Below are 19,080 nucleotides of genomic sequence, written 5' to 3' on the forward strand. Positions count from 1 at the left end.
TGGTTTGTAAACAATAGAACTTATTATGAAAATTCAATAAAGTTGTTATTGAATATATTGTTTTTTTTTTTTAAGAAATCCAATAAACCAAAGGTCCCTTGACTATTACTTGAGTACTTGAACTTTATATGGAGACATACAAGTGGATCAGGTTCGAGTAAATAGTCAAAATGATCTATAGTATATGAATAAGGTTGGGTACCTTATTCTGGTAACACTATTGGATGTGGCCTACTCTGTAATTGTTACAAAGAGTTGTAAGTGCTACAAATGAAGTGATCCTAATTCGTTCATGTTGGGACATGGGAAGTGGGGGTGTCCTGTGAAAATGAGTTTTGTGCAAGATCAGACCACGAAACCAGTCACCCTTACTTTATAACGTTGTTTACTGTTTAAGATCGACTATTTCAAAGCGATGACCTATCTAACTTGACCTTAATCCTAAGCTAACTATGAACTCCTGTTTGTTCGGGATTCTCCTTTGAATTGCACACGGTGAGAGTAGACCAACTGCCTCTTCTCAATAAGCTTACCATTTTGGGAATAAGATCAGATGAATAGATGGGGACATAGGGTGCAAGATGGAATTCACTCCTACCCGATTAGGGTTAGTAGAGAGGTTGTTCCCTTCAATGCTGATTTTGGGTCTTGAACAAGAGGCCTCACCCTCTCATTGGCTTGAGAGGGATCCGATTTATTGATTGGATCAGAAATAAATTGTTCATTAGGGGATCCGTGGGACTTAAAGAACAAGAGGTAATTTCGTGGGTAAAATAAAGATTCGACCCAATGTTATTACGAGCAACATGTGAAGCGTTAACTTACTAATCAGGATTATATCGAGTGGACATAATACATCTACAGTGGAGGAGTTCAGCTATGGGCTTTAGTGGAATCACCCATTAGTTAACGAATGGGGGTTAGATCGGTTTAATGAGTTTGGCCGATTAATATCAGATCGTTGGAGCCAATGATATGTAGGTCCACGAGGTCCCCCTACTAGCTCGTAAATGAATTAGCTCTAAGTTAGGGTGATAAGTTAATTTAAAGTGTTCAAATTAGAATTAAATGAAATTGGAGAAATAATATTTAGATATGATTTAATATTTGAAGATAGTATTGTGTAAAATTAATTTAATATTTGATATTAAATTAATTAAAATTAATTAAATAATTATTTATTTATTAAATGTATTAAGAAAATTAATTTATGAAATTATTTTTGTAAAATTAATAATATTTTCAATTTTGTTAAATAAAATTGATTTGTAAAATAAATTTTGATAAAATTGAAAAAGAAGGGAAAAATCACAAAGTTGGAAAATGGAGTTTTCCATTGTCTTCATGTAGTAGCTCACAAACAATCCACTTTAAGTCTTAATTAACTCCAAGTATGTGCTGCATCTCATGTTGCAAATCTCTTTGCATGAATATCTGCAATATATTAAAGAAACTGGGGTGTTTTGAAGGTAATACAACTGAACAATTTTTCTGAAAAATTCGTGAGAGAAGAAATTGTTCTTCTGCTAGGTTGATGCTGTGAGCTTCTCCAAATTCCCTTAATTTAGGCTTATTTTGAGTCCCACTACTCAATCTAGACCACCAAGAAGATAGTAGGGAAGATCTTGGGGTGGTCTACAACAAGAGGAGATTTGCAAAGGTATGTCATGAAACCCATCTATTTCTGTTGAAGCATATTTTATTTTCTGCCAAAATTAATGAATTAGAGTGCTTATGGATCCTGATAACTTCCACTGCGCATTGGTATCTTCCAACAGCTGGTATCAGAGAATCTTATAAGTATTCAATTCGGTATAATTTTGGTTTGGTGGGTGTTTTATATGAGAAATATGAAACTGCTATATTGATATGGTTCTTTGAGTTTTGGCTTTTAATTTCTCTTTGATTTCTCAATTAAATTTCTAATTGACTCTTTCTTGATGAGCTTATATGTGTTCCTAAGAGTCTGTAATTTATTTAGAGTCATTAGTGTTGAAATTAAGCTATAAATAGAAGAAACAATCGAAGAGGTCGAGTTGCAGATTCCAGATTTTCAGCCTTTGTTCATATGATCGTTGAGCTTCAGTAGCTAAAAGATCATTTAGCCTCATGCGTTAGACGATGTGAAGAAAAGCTAAGCGATCGTGTAGCTTCGGGCGTTGATCGTTGAGGTGTTGTGTGCTAGAGCTCAACAATGCATTGTATTGCTATACGATGGCACTAGACAATCGCATAGCTTCGGGTGGGAGCAAAGTGATGCGGTAAAGAGCTATACGATAGCGCTGAGCGATCACTTACCACGATCGTTTACCTTTGATCGGAAGCTAAGCGATGCGTCGACATGCTAAGCGATATGATTACGCAATCGCTTACCTATATATGGAAACTGGGCGATGCGTCGATTGCTATACGATACCTCGTGCACGCACTAAACGATCAACTTCAGGCGTTAGACGATGGTGCTAAGCGATCGTATAGTAAATTGTCCATGCTAAACGATGGAGCTGCGCGATAGTGTTAGACACTAAGTGATCGTGTAGCTTCTTCCGGCACTAGACGATTACACTATGCGATAGAAGGCAAACACTACACAATCGTGTAGTTTGATCAGGAGCTATGTGATAATTGCTAAACGATCAAGCAAATACTAAATGATCAATCAAAACGCATGACCATGGTCATCATTGCTAAACGATGAGACTTAGCAAGATGTTGAACATGAGCAAGAGTTGCCGGTTCGACCGATTCTCTTGTAGTCCGGTTCGGTTCAGCCTCGAATGGTTTTTGGTTGGTCTGGTTCAGACTTGGCTGGTCTGGTTCAAACGGTTCGGGTCCGATTCAAGCCACTTGAGTTCGTTTTGGAGCGGTTCGAGCGGTCCAGAAGCAGTTCAGAAGCTGTTTTATAATAATTAGGTTTTGTTTGCTTGTTTTTGCCAAAACTAAAGCCATATCAGTTAGTGTTTAATTATTTATGCATGTGATGTATGTTATAATTAAATAAATCTTGTATGTGCATACAGTATGCCATGTAGATTAAAAATCCCACTGTAAGAAGCATGATACATGTATTGAAAGTATGTTATAAAATGTTATAATATATAGTATGCATTTTAGGGTTTCTTTTATTTAATATAATAATTATATTAGATATTGAATGCCTTTGTTGTTTGTTGTGGATGTTTAGCATGTCCAAAATTTTGTAAGCTGTTATAAAATTGGGTTAGACGTTTAAAATCCATAACAAAGAACAACTGCATGCTCACTTAGGTTAACCACATGTTTTAATAGTTAAAATAGGTCATTAAACTTGTAAAACTAGGGTTACAAGCTAAATTGGTATATAATCCTGTCGAAGGCTGGGGGTACTTAAGTTGACGGTCTACGAACACCTCCTCCCTGGGGATTATGGCCGAATAATTGAGCATTGGTAACCGGTTTTATGAGCATTCATGAGTGGTGTACGGTAATAAAAACGATTTATCACCTAGACATGTAGGTTTAAAATCCATTTATAAGTGTTATACTTGGATAAACCATCTAGACTTAAGGTTTTTTTTATTAGCCAAAAAGAACCTAAGTATAGATTTACCCAAACATTTAGAACACTTCAGTGGGAAAATAAAAGTTATTAGCTCTCACGTCCTCAAGAGTTCACACCGTGAGATCCATGCTTGGCTTCTTGTCAATTTTACCTCGACTGCTCCATATAAAAAGTGTTTGCATGGGTCAATAACAAGGTGAATAGGGGAAGTCGTTCATGGTAAGTGGGTGAAGGAAATGTGTCAACATTGTCCTACAGTCTCCTCTATTAGTTTGAACCGTGAGATTTCTATGTTACGCCTGTTGTCGTTTTTATACGGAACTAGCTAGTCGTTAACCGCGATGATCCTTATGGATGGTTGTAACATAGGTTCAGAACAATCCAGGCTTTAGTGAAATGAATAGGGTCTTATAGTTTCATCTTGGCAATTGTCTTCTATTTCGGAGGCATACTCATACCGTTCTGTAAGATCTGAAAATGGCGGGTCTACACCTAGAAGACTTACTAAGTGTTAGTAATGATCTTGACCGAAAACAATAACTAAATGACTATCGGAATATGAGTTATTCTGGAGATAGTATTTGGTCAAGAACTATCTTACTTTTGTGGAGGAATTATTGACTGCCCCGTGGTAGCATTTGTTCTAAATCACTTAAGTATCGTTGCAAATATAATGATTATGGGTACATTATCACTTTGATAAAACTTGATTGGATTTAAAAGAAACTCGCTTATACAATTTGTTTATAATTTCAGAATGATGAGTTCAATTATACAATTGTTGGCTTTGGAAAAACTGATCGGGGATAACTATGTCACTTGGAAATCGAATTTGAACACAATACTTATGATAGACGATTTGAGATTTGTCTTAACGGAGGAATTTCCTCCCATTCTTAGCTCTAATTCCAACCGAACTATCTAGAAAGCGTTTGATAGATGGATTAGAGCGAATGATAAAGCCTGTGCTTATATTCTTGCCAGCCTGTTTGACGTTTTGGCAAAAAAAAAACATGAGGATATAAGTACTGCCAAAGAGATTATGGAATCTCTGATAGGGATGTTTGGACAACCGTCCTTCACCCTGAGGCATGATACTATCAAATAGGTTTACAATAGTCGCATGAAAGAGGGGACCAATGTTCGTGAACATGTCTTGGACATGATGGTCCACTTTAATGTGGCTAAAGTAAATGGTGCTATGATGGATGAGAGTAGCCAAGTTGGTTTTATTCTAGAATCTCTTCCAATGAGTTTTCTGTAATTTTGACCAATGCTTTGATAAATAAAATTGAATACAACTTGACTACTCTATTGAATGAGCTATAGGCTTTCTAGATCATGTTGAGAACTAAGGGTCTGGAACCAGAAGTAACTATTGTTTCTGCTGAGAAAAGAGAAACGTCCTCTAAGCCTGATGTTGCCTCCTCTTCGCAGAGTAAGATTATTCCAGCGAAGAAAGACAAAGGGAAAGGAAAGAAGAAGCTGCTGGCAAGAAGAGCAAAAAAACCGCTGTAGAAAAAGGGAAATGTTTCCACTGCAACGAACAAGGGCACTGGAAGAGAAATTGCCCTAAATATGTTGCAGAGAAGAGAGCAGAGAAAGGTAAACAGGCTACTTAGTTCCTGGAGACTGTTTGCTGATGAAGATGTAATTACTTGCTTTTGAAATCTTGTAATGAACATATTGTACATATTTTGTTTTGAATGAAATGTTCATTTTCAGAAATATGTTTATTCTATCTCATAGCAACTTCTGTAAAGAATCAAATTATTAAAAGCCATTTGCAAATATTCAGATATTTAATGGCTAATATCGAAGTATAATAAATTTAAAAATTTCTAGATCTGACTATTAACAAGAGTTGTTAAAGCAGGTCAAATACATCTTAATCAAAAAGTTGAGAGTATCTCAATGTAGTGGGAGGAAAGTGTGCTTTCTTACCATTATTGAGAGTTATTTGTATTCCCCATATAGTTTGATCATAAGCCTATTGTACGCTAATAGGTTTACAATGATTCTCTCGGTTAAAGTGTTTGAGAATCATCTAGTAAGACTAGAAATACCATGTTAATAACCTAGGGTACGTGGGAGAAATATCGGGTATGAGATATCGAATGGTAAACCATGAGTATGGGATGCCCTAGTTTATTGTATTTCTCTATAAAACTTAGAAACTCAATCTTATATAAGTTACTACTGTAGTTTTAGTCCAAGTGAGAGTTTGTTGGGTTTTATATCTTAAAACTCGTGGTTTCTAAACAATAGAACTTATCCTGAAAATTCAATAAAGTTGTTATTGAATATATTGTTTTTTTTAGAAATCCAATAAACCAAAGTCCCTTGACTATTACATGAATACTTGAACTTTATGTGGAGACATACAAGTGGATCAGGTTCGAGTAAATAGTCAAAATGATTTATAGTATATGAATAAGGTTGGTTACTTTATTCTAGTAGTAGTAGTAGTAGTAATAATACCCCTAATAATAATAATAATAATAATAATAATAATAATACCCATTCTCCTTCCTCCCCATTTCCCCCTTGTGGAATTTATGAACTAGCCTCCTAATAGAAGAGAATTTTTGTCGCCTGTAAAACCCTAATAATAAAATAAATTTATAAATATAGATCTTGACTACTACTACCACAAGGCTTAGTAATAGTGGCAAGACGACTCAATCCGCAGGGAAGTTCGAATATAACTTCAAGCTAATTAGTATTTCTAGCTAAAGTGGTGTTGGGGGGCTTTTGAAGCTATTTGAGAATTAAAAGTAAGGAAAGTAAAGTGCAGAATGTAAAATGCGGAAAAGTAAAGTGCAAGGAAATAAAAACGAGAGTAGCTTAGAGAATAGGATCCACCCAATCGTTTGATTCGATCATTGGATTTTCTATCAATAAGTTCTCATGAATTAGTGTGTGTAGCCTACTTGTCCCAAATGTCGAGACAAGTGTCTCAATGCATTAATTAATTGCCTAATTAAACTAGATGCTTGATAGATTGGGTTCATAGCATCCATAAAAAATAAACATTCATTAAACCTAGGAGATTTCGCTAAGTCAATTAATAAACCAAGTAGCTTTAAGTTACTAATTGATTGTGTACTTGAAGTATCCTAATCACGCAATGTTGTAAAGAGTTATTCTAAACAACCTAAAATTCACACACAAACATGCTTAGGATTTGCACTTGCAATCAACACATCGATACAAACATATTATGCACTAACCCCTTCGCTATATATAGAAGTTGAAATATACCCAATACCTTGGACTTTGCTACTTGGTGATTAACGCATTCATATAGAGCACAACATGCATTAAACTCTAGCTTAGGAAAAGCACATAGAGATTGGCCAAATCAAAAGCATATTCTCAGCATAGAAGTTAAAACACATCTAAAACCACATAAATTCAATGAGAAACTAGAAATTAAGCATTAATTCTCAAAATCAAATAATAGGTTTCACCTAGCCCTAAGTAGCATACTCACCTTAGGCACAAATCCAGTCCATGATGAGCTTTACAATTATAAACAATACCTAAGAACTATGAAAAATGGAGGAAAAGAGAAGGGGGGAGGAGAAATCGGATTGGGGACTGAAAGCCCAGGTTCAATGACCTAAAATCGGGCAAAATGTCTATGTATAAAATAGTCTATTGTCGTGGTGTCACACACCCTCCCAGATTACCCTTTTAATCTGGAAGAGGATATGACCGTGGTAGTTACTAGCCCTACTGCCAGCACCCACCACCCAAGCCTTCTAATCTAAATACCAAACTGCTGAAAACATTAGTAATATACGCATACAACAAACCACCCTTAAGGTTCTACAAAGATTACATAAATACATGCATACAGTCAAGACATTACTTTTATAGAAAAATATTCACAGATGGCCGAAATGTTCCTAAAGAAGCCCTAGTCCCTCTCGAAACATGTGTACATAAACAGGTCATCAACTTAAGTCTTCTTAATAAGTCGAGTCTTTCAATGGCAAGCAGCAGCAGGAATCAACCTTGAGGAAACTGACCGCTACCTGAGAATGGAAAACACAGAGGTTCCGTGAGCTTAAAGCCCAGTGAGTGACTATATGTCACACCCCCTCCCAAACTACCTGCTAGCTTAGTCAGAGAGATGAAGTGAAGCAAACAAACATCGTCCTCCTCTAACGATACCTGTTGATCCTGTTGAATCGTTGAACCTGATAAACATACTAATCTTAGATATGAAATACTTTACATGTAACACAACACAGCGGAACCCCTGAAAACCTTTAGACACACATGAAGTGCAGTTCTGACATAACTCGGTTTGGAAAATAACCTGATAGAGATATCACAACAAAATACATATCCAACTGGGGTTTACACAACCACGACATCTAGTGCTTACACAACCATAACCTATCAAGTTCTTATAAAGACATTTACAATACAAACAGACACAATGTACAACTCCACCCACGTATGGTGCTTGATCTGGAAGCTTTTAGCAAAAAACAAACTTTGGCAATTATCAAGCACCGGTTGCTCGATCTCTACCTGAAAAGTGGGAAAACATTTTGAAAGAGTGAGCTACGAAGCCCAGTGAGTGACTAAATTTAAAACTGTAAATCCGCAAATCAGAAAACGTGATAAACCTTTAAACGTATAAATCTGTTCAATCAAAGCATTAAACATAAACGTGTAATGCTAAAAGCTTTCTCAAATATTCCGCAAGTACATCATTAAAATCTAGCAAGGCATATCAAGTATATAAAACATTTTAACTAACATGACAAATCAACATTGTGTAGGTCACGCCCAGTAAAACCAACGTTTACTAGCTCTACAATGTTGTGGGGCCCACCCAACACTCCCATCGTCTTTGTCGTAGTGGGGCCTGCTCAGCACTCACGACAGCATCATTGTCACGGAGTACACTCAATGTCAGCAATGAAATATAACCTGTGTGCACACAGTACCATATAACCTCGGGCTCAATATCCCAGTCATTTAGTCAATAAAAGTCTCAGAAAACCACATGAAAATATTAAAACATGTCTGCTTATCTTTATCTTTCGTAAAACTCAAGCTTACTTAGATTGCTCATGAAAAACTGAAAATCTTTTTATAGTACTCACTAATACATACTTTACTTTAAATGATATCGTTTCAACTACTTTTCAGGAATTCAATAATCACGTGCTCGTATATAAACCTCATTAGAAAATCTAAGTTCAAAACTTATGCTTGAAATCATTCATAGAAATCATGTATCATTCATAAGTTCATATTCAAGCATGTAAACCATTTAAGTATAAATTACATTTTAGAAATCATTTTCAAAATTCGTTTTGTCACTAACAGTCTTAGCTAGTTCTCTAGTCTGTAGACTCGGCCTATTTCCTCTTAGCCTGTCAAACAAACCAAAACCGAGCATCAGAATTATAAATCATTTTGTCTTTCCATGCTCATGAATTCTAAATTCTAGAAATAAAATCATACTTCACACTTTTTTTTCCAGATTTTCCAGATTCAATACCCTAACTTCCAATACTCATAACTTCCTCAATACTTGACCAAAATTAATGTACTATATATAAAACTCTTTATTTTGGAACCCTCTACAACTTACCTGAAGAAATAAAAACGAGATTCCCAATGGATTTATCCAGAAAACCCCCAAACACAGAAAATACAGATTCGTGTTTCTCTGCTACCCTCTACTTTTCTCCTGAAATTAAACCTACTTCTATTCATTTTTGGCTCACGAATTCTTCATGTAAGTTATAGGAAATTGAATAATCTTTCCAACTATACCCAATTGAGCTTTTAATTCAACCTGTACACCCCATAATATTCGGAAAAAATGAGAAAACCCTAGATCCTTCTGATTTGCACGAAAATTCTGTGCTCTATTTTCCTTTTCAAAAACCATTAACTTAGCATCAGATTTAGCTCAAGCTTCCTTCATGAAATTAGTTAAAAAATAGATTAAATTTCAAGAAAATTAAGACTCACCTCTTAGTTCTTCTTTTGTAGCTCAAACCGACTTAAAAACCAGAGATAGACAGGTTAAACCCAAATTCTTCCATGTTTGCACTTGCATGAACTTTTTCCTCCCTTCTTCAACCTCCATCCTGCAGCAAGCTTCTTCTTCCTCTTCCTTCACTCTCTCTCTCGAAATGCTCTGAAAATATGATGGAAAATGATGGAGAAATGGGCTAAAATGAGTTAGGCGGAGGTGGGTTCTCACTTTAAACCCTTAAGCGCCGAATGGGTTTCCATTTCCTTTCATTTTCTTTTTCTTTTTTTTTTTTCCTTTTTCCTTTTACTTTCCTTTCCTTTTCTTTTATTTTTCTTTATTTCCTTTCTTTTCTTTTCTTTATTAATAAATTCCAAAATTATCAAAGACAACCTCAACCAAAAGCTTTGCCATTTTTCTTCAACAATAGAACAACAATAACTTAAATCCAACATCCTACAATATGTGACAAGAGCAAATAATCCAAGAAAAGTCTCGGGTTTACACTATAACATCGTATAACATTATGCATTACATTACTATAAACATGTAAATATATTAATGAGTGTTTCAAGCAATTGTCAGTAAATGTAGCTTTACACCATTCTTAGATATCATCAAACATCATTATTTCCTAGTTGAGAACGAGCCCAAATGCTCCAGCTCCCAACGTTTATTACCAACCAAGAGACTCATATTTTGGCCTCTCATTAAGAACTGCCTACGTGCACGTAGCCATACTAAGTACCATCATATCTTAGGTACTTCTGCTCAGATGCCTTCTCAAATTTGTCCTTCAGTATCGAGCTACTAAGATACCTTCTCAAACGTCCTTCGGTATCAAATTTGCCAGATACCTTCTCAAATGTCCTTCGGTATCAAATTGGCCAGGTACTTTCTCAAATGTCCTTCGGTATCAAATGTATATTTTGTAACATCAAATTAAGTTCCATTGCCTAGTATTTATACAAGAACTGATTCTCCTATAGCCTTCCTCTAGGAAGCATATATCAAAATCAGAACATAGCTTTTTTAATGGTTACACGAAATACCTTGGCCTGTGTTACACACATACAAGCCGGAAACATGCATTAAGTTATTCTCCCACCATTTGTTGCTTGAGGAAGTATAATTTCATCATTAATGTGACTGTGCTTTACTTGATCATATATGCATGAGTATTGGAAACCTTAAGTTTACTTAGTCACTCACCGCTCGTCAGGCTCTTAATGGTTTATATGCTTCTCTTAGCTCTTCTTGGCCTGAAAAGATATAATTCCCGATTAACTATTTAGAATTCTTAGTAAAATACCTCAATTAATTCATTTATTGAAAGAACTTTCATCAACACAGACAACTTTATTGGCAAGATCCCCCTGAGCGATGCTAGCGAGATCTTCTAGAGCGAGATCAGGCTTTTCCTGGAAAATTTCATCCTAACGATACTCACCCCAATTCCTAGTGAGATTTTCTTCTAGAGCGAGATTGGAAAGATCCTCATCCCTACATCTCGCTATAACTCCCACGGTGAACTGGTTGTTTGTTCAACCCAAGCAGTTGTCTGCTTATGCACCATTTCCCTATTACAACTTTAAAAATTCATAACTTGAAATTTAGAGCTTTTTTCAAGAAACTTCCTTCTACAAACTTGTTTAGAATTTTAGCTTTCTTACCTTAAAATTTCAGCCAAGAATTCCTTCTAGTTTGGCCTGGAACTTCCAATCTTCACCTCGAGCCCTGATTAACCAAAGATTCCGCCTCCTCTGTTCTTTCTTCACTTCTTGTTCTTCTGCTTGTGCAAACTTCCTCCGGCAAGGCAACCTCGCAAACTAGCTTCTCTCAGTTTTTGAATGGCATTGATTTTACTAAAATTTGCTCATGTCAATAACCGTAACCATGCTTTTGAAGTTCTTCTTCCAAAAAATTCCCACTATCTCCAGAGTTCAAGGATTAACTGCTACGTCACCCCTCATTTAGTATGTTTTTCCTTCCCTTCCATCATAACTCCTGCAGACAAACATGAATTGCTACTTAATAAATATATAATATGACATTCATTTGGCTAAACATACTTATCTAGGAAACCTAGAGTTCGGGGTTTACAATCATTCCCCCCCTTAAACGAAATTTCGTCCTCGAAATTTACCTGATATGTCATTTGAAAAGTTGAGGATATTTCTTCCTCATTTGCTCTTCAGGTTCCCAGGTAGCTTCCTCGATTCCATGATTGCGCCATAGCACCTTCACCAAAGGAATCGTCTTATTTTTTAGTACCTGGTCTTTCCTGTCCAAGATCTCGATGGCCTCCTCCTCGTAAGATAAATCTTCTTTGAGCTGTACTGGTTGTGTTGCTAGTATGTGCATGGGATCAAGCCGTATTTCCTTAGAATTGACACATGAAATACGTCATGAATACGAGCTAGCTTCATCGACAACTGCAGCCTATAAGCTGCTGGACCAACCTGTTCCACAATTTCATATGGTTCGATGTATTGTGGACTTAACTTCTCTTTTCTCCCAAACTGAAGAATTCCTTTACATGGGGATAGCCGGAGAAATACCCGTTCTCTGACTTCAAATTATAGTTCTCTTCTTCGCTTATCGACGTAGCTCTTCTGTCTATCGCGAGCCACCTTAAGATTATCCCTGATAAGTTTCACATTCTCTGTTGTTTGTTGAACTAATTCTGGACCCAATAATTATCGTTCTCCGACTTCATTCCAGCATACTGGGGTCCTGCAAGGTCGGCTATACAATGCTTCATAGGGAGCCATTCCGATACTAGAATGGTAGCTATTGTTGTAGGAAAATTCAATCAACGGTAGGTGCGAATCCCAACTTCCTTTGAATTGTAATACACAAGCTCTTAACATATCTTCCAGTGTCTGTATAGTTCTTTCCGACTGTCCATCTTTTTGCAGATGAAAAACCGTACTGAAACGCAATTTAGTGCCCATAGCCTTTTGTAAACTAGGCCAAAATTTTGAAGTAAACCTCAAGTCCCGATCCAACACTATCGACACTGGGGCTCCATATTGACTGATTATCCTATTCACATAAATCTTAGCTAGACGGTCTAGTGTAAAAGTAACTTTTATTGGGCCGTTTTGGTTAGTCTATCGACTATTAAACAAATGCCATCAAATCCTGAGGGTGTCTTAGGCAATCCAAATAGAAAGTTCATTGTCACATGCTCCCATTTCCACTCAGGCATTGGAAGTGGATTGAGTAATCCTGCTGGTCTTTTTCTCTCAGGTTTTACTTGTTGACAGACTATACATCGGTCCACATATTCTGCTATGTCTCTCTTCATCCCAGGCCACCAGTAAGATTTCTTCAAAGTTCTATACATCTTGGTGCTACCTGGATGCATGGCGTAAGCGGAACTATGTGCTTCCTCTAGAATGGCTTGTTTAAGCTGTAGCTTGTTAGGCACACATATTCTCCCCTCCTTTTCTAGTACACTGTCTGTTCCCAATTGAAAGTCAACCCTGATGCCCTTACTTACATCATCAGCAATCTTCTGAAAATCAGGGTATTCCAACTGATCCCGCTTAAGGTTTTCTACTAAGGTCGGCCTTATCTGAAAAGTAGTTATCATTCCTCCTAACGATTCCACTGATAAGGCGGTTCTGGAATTCCTGAACTCCTACAATAACATTCCTTATATTGAACCAATAATGGCCTTGGGTCCTGAAGATTTCCTACTTAGTGCATCTGCCACAACATTAGCCTTACCAGGGTGATACTCGATGAAACAGTCGTAATCTTTAATCAATTCAATCCATCTTCGTTGCCTTAAATTCAACTCTTTTTTATCAAAGATATATTTTAAACTTTTGTGATCTATAAATATCCTGCAGCGCTCCCCAAATAGGTAATGTCTCCACAACTTCAGAGCCAAAACAACTACTGCCAACTCCAGATCATGCGTGGGATAAATGCTCTCATGTTTCTTAAGTTGACAAGAGGCATATGCAATCACCTTCCCATCCTGCATCAACACACATCCTAGTCCTTATCGGGATGCGTCACAATAAATCTCAAATTCCTTACCTCGAATAGGCAAGGTAAGCACTGGTGCTGATACTAGTCTCTGTTTCAACTCCTGGAAACTAAGTTCACACTCCAACGACCATTCAAACCTCACATCTTTCTTGGTCAGGTTCGTTAACGGAAAGGCTATCTTAGAGAAACCCTCCATAGATCTCCGATAATAACCTACCAAACCCAGGAAACTGCATATCTCTGAAACAGTCGTGGGTTGTTCCCAATTAATTATTGCTTCTGCCTTTTGGGCATCTACACTAATGCCCTCTGCTGAAACAACATGCCCAAGAAATACCACCCGATCTAACCAAAAATCACATTTACTGAATTTAGCATACAACTGCCTATCTTGCAATGTCTTAATACTATCCTCAGATGGGTTGTATGATCTTCCCTACTACCAGAATACAACAGTATATCATCAATGAATACTACAACGAACTGGTCCAAGTAGGGATGAAATATCCTGTTCATAAGATCCATGAATACCGCAGGGGCATTCGTTAATCCAAATGGCATTACTAAAAATTCATAATGTCCATATCTTATTCTAAATGCGATTTTAGGAATGTCAGCTTTCCTCACTCTTAGTTGATGATAACCTGATCTCAAGTCTATCTTTGAAAACATCGTGGCTTCTCTTAGTTGATCAAACAAATCATAAATGTGTGGTAACGGATATTTTTTCTTAATCGTTACCTTATTCAACTGCTTATAGTCGATACACAATCTAAGTGTACTGTCTTTCTTCCTCACAAACAATACCGGAGCTCCTCAAGCCGATACACTAGGTCGAATGTATCCCTTGTCAATTAACTCTTGCACCTCTCTGTTGGGTGGTAATCTCGATAGTTCTTCAGGGAATATATCCCGAAACTCATTTACCATTGGGACATCTTCTAGGTTCAGCTTTTTCCCTTGAACCACCACTACATGGGCCAGATAGGATTTACATCCTTGCTTAACAACTTTCGAGCTTTCACCGTCGATATCAAATTTCTCGTGACTAATCATTTGCTTCCTGTCAGCATTGCATCCTAGCCATTTGATTTTTTTAGCACCACCTCCATCTTGTAACAGTCTACTGAAGCATGATACTTACTTAGAAAATCCATCCCCAGGATAGCATCAAACTCTAACAATTCTAAAGGAAGTAAATCAACATAGAAATTCTGACCATTGATCAGTACCTCAAAATGATTATAGCATCTATCTACTACTATCAAATCTCCCAAAGAGGTAGAGATAAATAACTCTTCAGGCATAGGTTCAACCAACCTATCTATACTAGGTGCATACATACTAGATATAAATGAATGTGTGGCACCAGGATCAAATAAAACATAAACAGACTGTCCACATAACATAACATTACCGGTCATAACATCTGGAGACTCCGCTGCCTCCTGGTGTGTCATGGCATACACTCGCCCATGCTACTGGGGTCGACCTACGACATTCTTCTACTTGGCACCACTCAACCCTTCGCCCCGATTTTCAGCACTCTTTGGTTGGTTAACTGTCTGGGAGGTCGGCTGTTGTGCTGTTGGAACGTCCCTGTTCATCTGGGGACAGTCCCTCTTGAAATGACCTGTTTGTCCGCATTGGAAACATGCACCTCTGCCATTATAACATGCCCCAAAATGCCTCTTGCCATAACTAGGGCATGTCGGACTCCTGTCTATGTTGGCTACCGACTCACCAGCTTGTGGCATCTCTGATCGGCTAACTGCACTGGCCGAGGGTCTTGTTTTCCTTTTCTTGGCTCCCTGGCAACTGGTTCCCCTGAAATGGCTTCTACTAGTCTAGGTTGCAAATGGAGATCGAAATCCCCTGTCTCTAGGCCCTACTACGGCCTCACTGCCTCTTGGAAACTACTCAATATCTACCAAACTCAGCTCGACTCGTATTGCGGTTTCTACTAACTGGTTAAAATCTAGCCAATTAGTCGTAGACGTCACCGGAGTTCTAATTTCTTTCCTCAAACCTTGTTCAAATTTCCTACATCTATCTCTCTCCTCAGCAATAATCGGCAGAGTATACTATGATAACTCTGTAAACTTCTGCTCATATTCTGCCACCGACATCGTTCCTTGTGTTAATCTGAGGAACTCATCCCTTTTTGCATCTCGGAACGAGCTGGGGTAATACTTATCTTCAAAGGCCTTTCTGAACTCAGGCCATAACATCGCATCTGTACTGGCTCGTCTGGTGGATATCACTTTCCACCATTTCTCTGCTTCTTTCTGTAGTAGAAAGGTGGCTAATCCTACTTTCCTGTCCTCTGGACAACTCATAACATTGAAACATTTTTCAACTACATCGAGCCATAACTCAGCTTCAGCCGAATTTGTTGTACCTTTAAATGTCACAGCCTCTAGGGCTTTAAACCTCTCAATACCATATTTCTTCTCTGGGTTAGCTCGTACAGAGCCCACACTGGCTGCTAATCTTTGCACTATCCTGTCAAAAACTACATCTTCTAGCTGAGAATCTACCCTTGCCTGGGGGCACTAGACTCTCCCTCAGACATCATTTCTTGACCTACTGGATCATTCACCTTCTTTTTGCCACCCGGTGGGTTCTTTCCAACCTCCGGGCCCCTATTGGTAGGGTTAGTATTCCTGCCACCTGTCTGCTTACTCAGTCTGCCACGTTGCCTCGGCATTTCACTTAAATCAATGTACACATGTTAAGGACTCACATTCCCAAAATTCCCCAAATTCCCAAGAGACTTAGATTTATGCATGAACATCCCCTCTCATTCCCAAAATCTTATGCTCTGATACCAACTTGTCACACCCCCTCCCAGATTACCCTTTTAATTTGGAAGAGGATATGATCATGGTAGTTACTAGCCCTACTGCCAGCACCCACCACCCAAGCCTTCTAATCTAAATACCAACCTGCTAAAAACATTAGTAATATACGCATGCAACAAACCTCCCTTAAGGTTCTACAAAGATTACATAAATACATGCATACAACCAAGATATTACTTTTACAGAAAAATATTCACAGATGGCCCAAACGTTCCTAAAGAAGCCCTAGTCTCTCTCGAAACATGTGTACATAAACAGGTCATCAACCTAAGTCTTCTTAATAAGTCGAGTCTTTCAGTGGCAAGAAACAGCAGTAATCAACCATGAAGAAACTGACCGCTACCTGAGAAGAGAAAACACAGAGTTTTCGTGAGCTTAAAGCCCAGTGAATGACTATAACATCGTACAACATTATGCATTACATTACTATAAACATGTAAATATATTAATGAGTGTTTCAAGCAATAGTCACTAAATGTAGCTTTAAAACATTCTTAGATATCATCAAACATCATTATTTCCTAGTTGAGAACAAGCCCAAATGCTCTAGCTCCCAACGTTTATTACCGACCAAGAGACCCATATTTTGGCCTCTCATTCAGAACTACCTACATGCACGTGGCCATACTAAGTACCATCATATCTTAGGTACTTCTACTCAGATACCTTCTCAAATTTGTCCTTCAGTATCGAGCTACTAAGATGCCTTCTCAAACGTCTTTCGGTATCAAATTGGCCAGATACCTTCTCAAATGTCCTTCAGTACCAAATTGGTTAGATACCTTCTCAAATATCCTTCGGTATCAAATGTGTATTTTGTAACATCAAATTAAGTTCCATTGCCTAGTATTTACACAAAAACTGATTCTCCCATAGCCTTCCTCTAGGAAGCATATATCAAAATCAGAACATAGCTTTTGTAATGTTTACACGACATACCTTGGCTTGTGTTACACACATACAAGCCAGAAGCATGCATTAAGTTATTCTCCTACCATTTGTTGCTTGAGGAAGTATAATTTCATCATTAACGTCACTGTTCTTTACTTGTCATATATGCATGAGTATTGGAAACTTTAAGTTTACTTAGTCACTCACCGCTCGTCAGGCTCTTAATTGTTTGTACGCTTCCCCTAGCTCTTCTTGGCCTGAAAAGATATAATTCCCGATTAAACTACTTAGAATTCTTAATAAAATACCTCAATTTATTCATTTATTGAAAGAACTTTTCTCAGCACAGACAGATTTACTGGCGAGATCCCCCTAAGAGAGGTCAGCGAGATCCTCTAATGCGAGATCAGGCTTTTCCTAGAAAATTTCATCCTAGTGATACCCACCCCAATTTCTAGCCAGATTTCCTTCTAGAGCAAGATTGGCGAGATCCTCATCCCCACTTCTCGTTATAACTCCCACGGTGAACTGGTTGTTTGTTCAACCCAAGCAGCTGTCTGCTTATGCACCGTTTCCCTGTTACAAATTTAAAAATTCATAACTCAAAATTCGGAGCTCTTTTCAAGAAACTTCCTTCTACAAACTTGTTTATAATTGAGTTAACTTTCTTACCTTAAATTTCAGTCAAGAATTCTTTCTAGTTTGGCCTGGAACTTCCAATCTTCACCTCGAGCCCTGATTAACCCAATATTCCGCCTCCTCTATTCTTTTTTCACTTCTTGTTCTTCTCCTTATGCAAACTTCCTCCGGCAAGGCAACCTCGTAAACTAGCTTCTCTCAGTTTTCGAATGGCACTAATTTTACTAAAATTTGCTCATGTCAATGGCCAAAGCCATGCTTTTGAAGTTCTTTTTCCAAAAACTTCCCACTACCTCCAGAGTTCAAGGATTAACTGCTACGTCACCCCTCATTTAGTATGTTTTCCCTTCCCTTCCATCATAACACCTATAGACAAACATGAATTGCTACTTAATAAATATATAATATGACATTTCTTTGGCTAAACATGCTTATCTAAGAAACCTAGAGTTCGGGGTGTACACGTGGTGCCTAGGGACAGTGTCGGAACGCTGACCACTTGTTATTGAAGCATAGGAGTACGCCAAGCAAGGCACCAAGACGTTCTTGCGCTTTCATGAGCTTCTAGAAAATGTATCAGGTGTAGTGCCGAGCAAGTGTCACTGCACCAGCCACTGAGGGTAAAATCCTAATTTCTTATATTCTTTTCATGGTTGATGCTCTAGGACTCTATTTTGGTTTGTTTTCATTCCGTTTCAGTTCCAGTGGTCAATTCTACCTCTTAGTTGCTTAATATCTACAAAATAATAAAATAAATTTGTAAAATCATAGAACAAGCCTAAATTAAGCTAGGGAAAGTAGCACATTTTTTGTGCTAACATCTCTCCAAATCAATTTCTTCTCCTACAATGACTACACCTTATCTCCAACAACTCAACAATGATGAAGAGTGAATCTATGAAAAATGACCCACGAGTTTTGCAAGCAACGAATAACCATAAACCTATGACCAGTCATGCCTGCGAACCTTGGCTATTCAACTTCCTTGAGTGGCGGTGGTGTAGACGCTCTCTTTGGCACGTTTCTTGATAGATTGATGAGTTCAATAGTTTCCCACACCTAATTAGTGTTGTTATGTGATACCCACTTTGTTTCAGTTCAAATTTCAAAATCTCATTCTCATT

General features: G+C 37.7%; 1 protein-coding gene and 1 long non-coding RNA gene across 4 annotated transcripts; both read right to left on the minus strand.

Annotated features, from left to right (window-relative positions):
• Positions 1–7,401: 7,401 nt before the first annotated feature.
• Positions 7,402–9,740, minus strand: LOC150034527 (uncharacterized). Of its 3 annotated transcripts, none has more exons than XR_016531485.1 (3): positions 9,551–9,740; positions 8,322–8,494; positions 7,402–8,089 (listed from the first exon to the last, which is right to left on the minus strand). It is a non-coding gene; the product is annotated as an uncharacterized LOC150034527 (long non-coding RNA). The 3 variants fall into 3 exon arrangements; XR_016531486.1 differs by having other exon boundaries at positions 7,402–7,584; positions 7,663–8,494; XR_016531484.1 differs by having other exon boundaries at positions 7,402–8,494.
• A 1,968-nt stretch (positions 9,741–11,708) lies between these two features.
• Positions 11,709–16,272, minus strand: LOC120084022 (uncharacterized). Its single transcript, XM_090316774.1, has 7 exons — positions 16,109–16,272; positions 15,648–16,067; positions 15,072–15,404; positions 14,490–14,685; positions 12,745–13,203; positions 12,017–12,076; positions 11,709–11,936 (listed from the first exon to the last, which is right to left on the minus strand). The coding sequence occupies exons 1-7, from the start codon at positions 16,270–16,272 to the stop codon at positions 11,709–11,711; spliced, it is 1,860 nt and encodes a 619-aa protein (XP_090172900.1).
• Between the last annotated feature and the right edge of the window lie 2,808 nt (positions 16,273–19,080).

Source organism: Benincasa hispida, chromosome 8 (genome assembly GCF_027475165.1).
Source record: "Benincasa hispida cultivar pf3 chromosome 8, pf3_genome.v1.1, whole genome shotgun sequence".
NCBI classification, from domain to species: domain Eukaryota; kingdom Viridiplantae; phylum Streptophyta; class Magnoliopsida; order Cucurbitales; family Cucurbitaceae; genus Benincasa; species Benincasa hispida.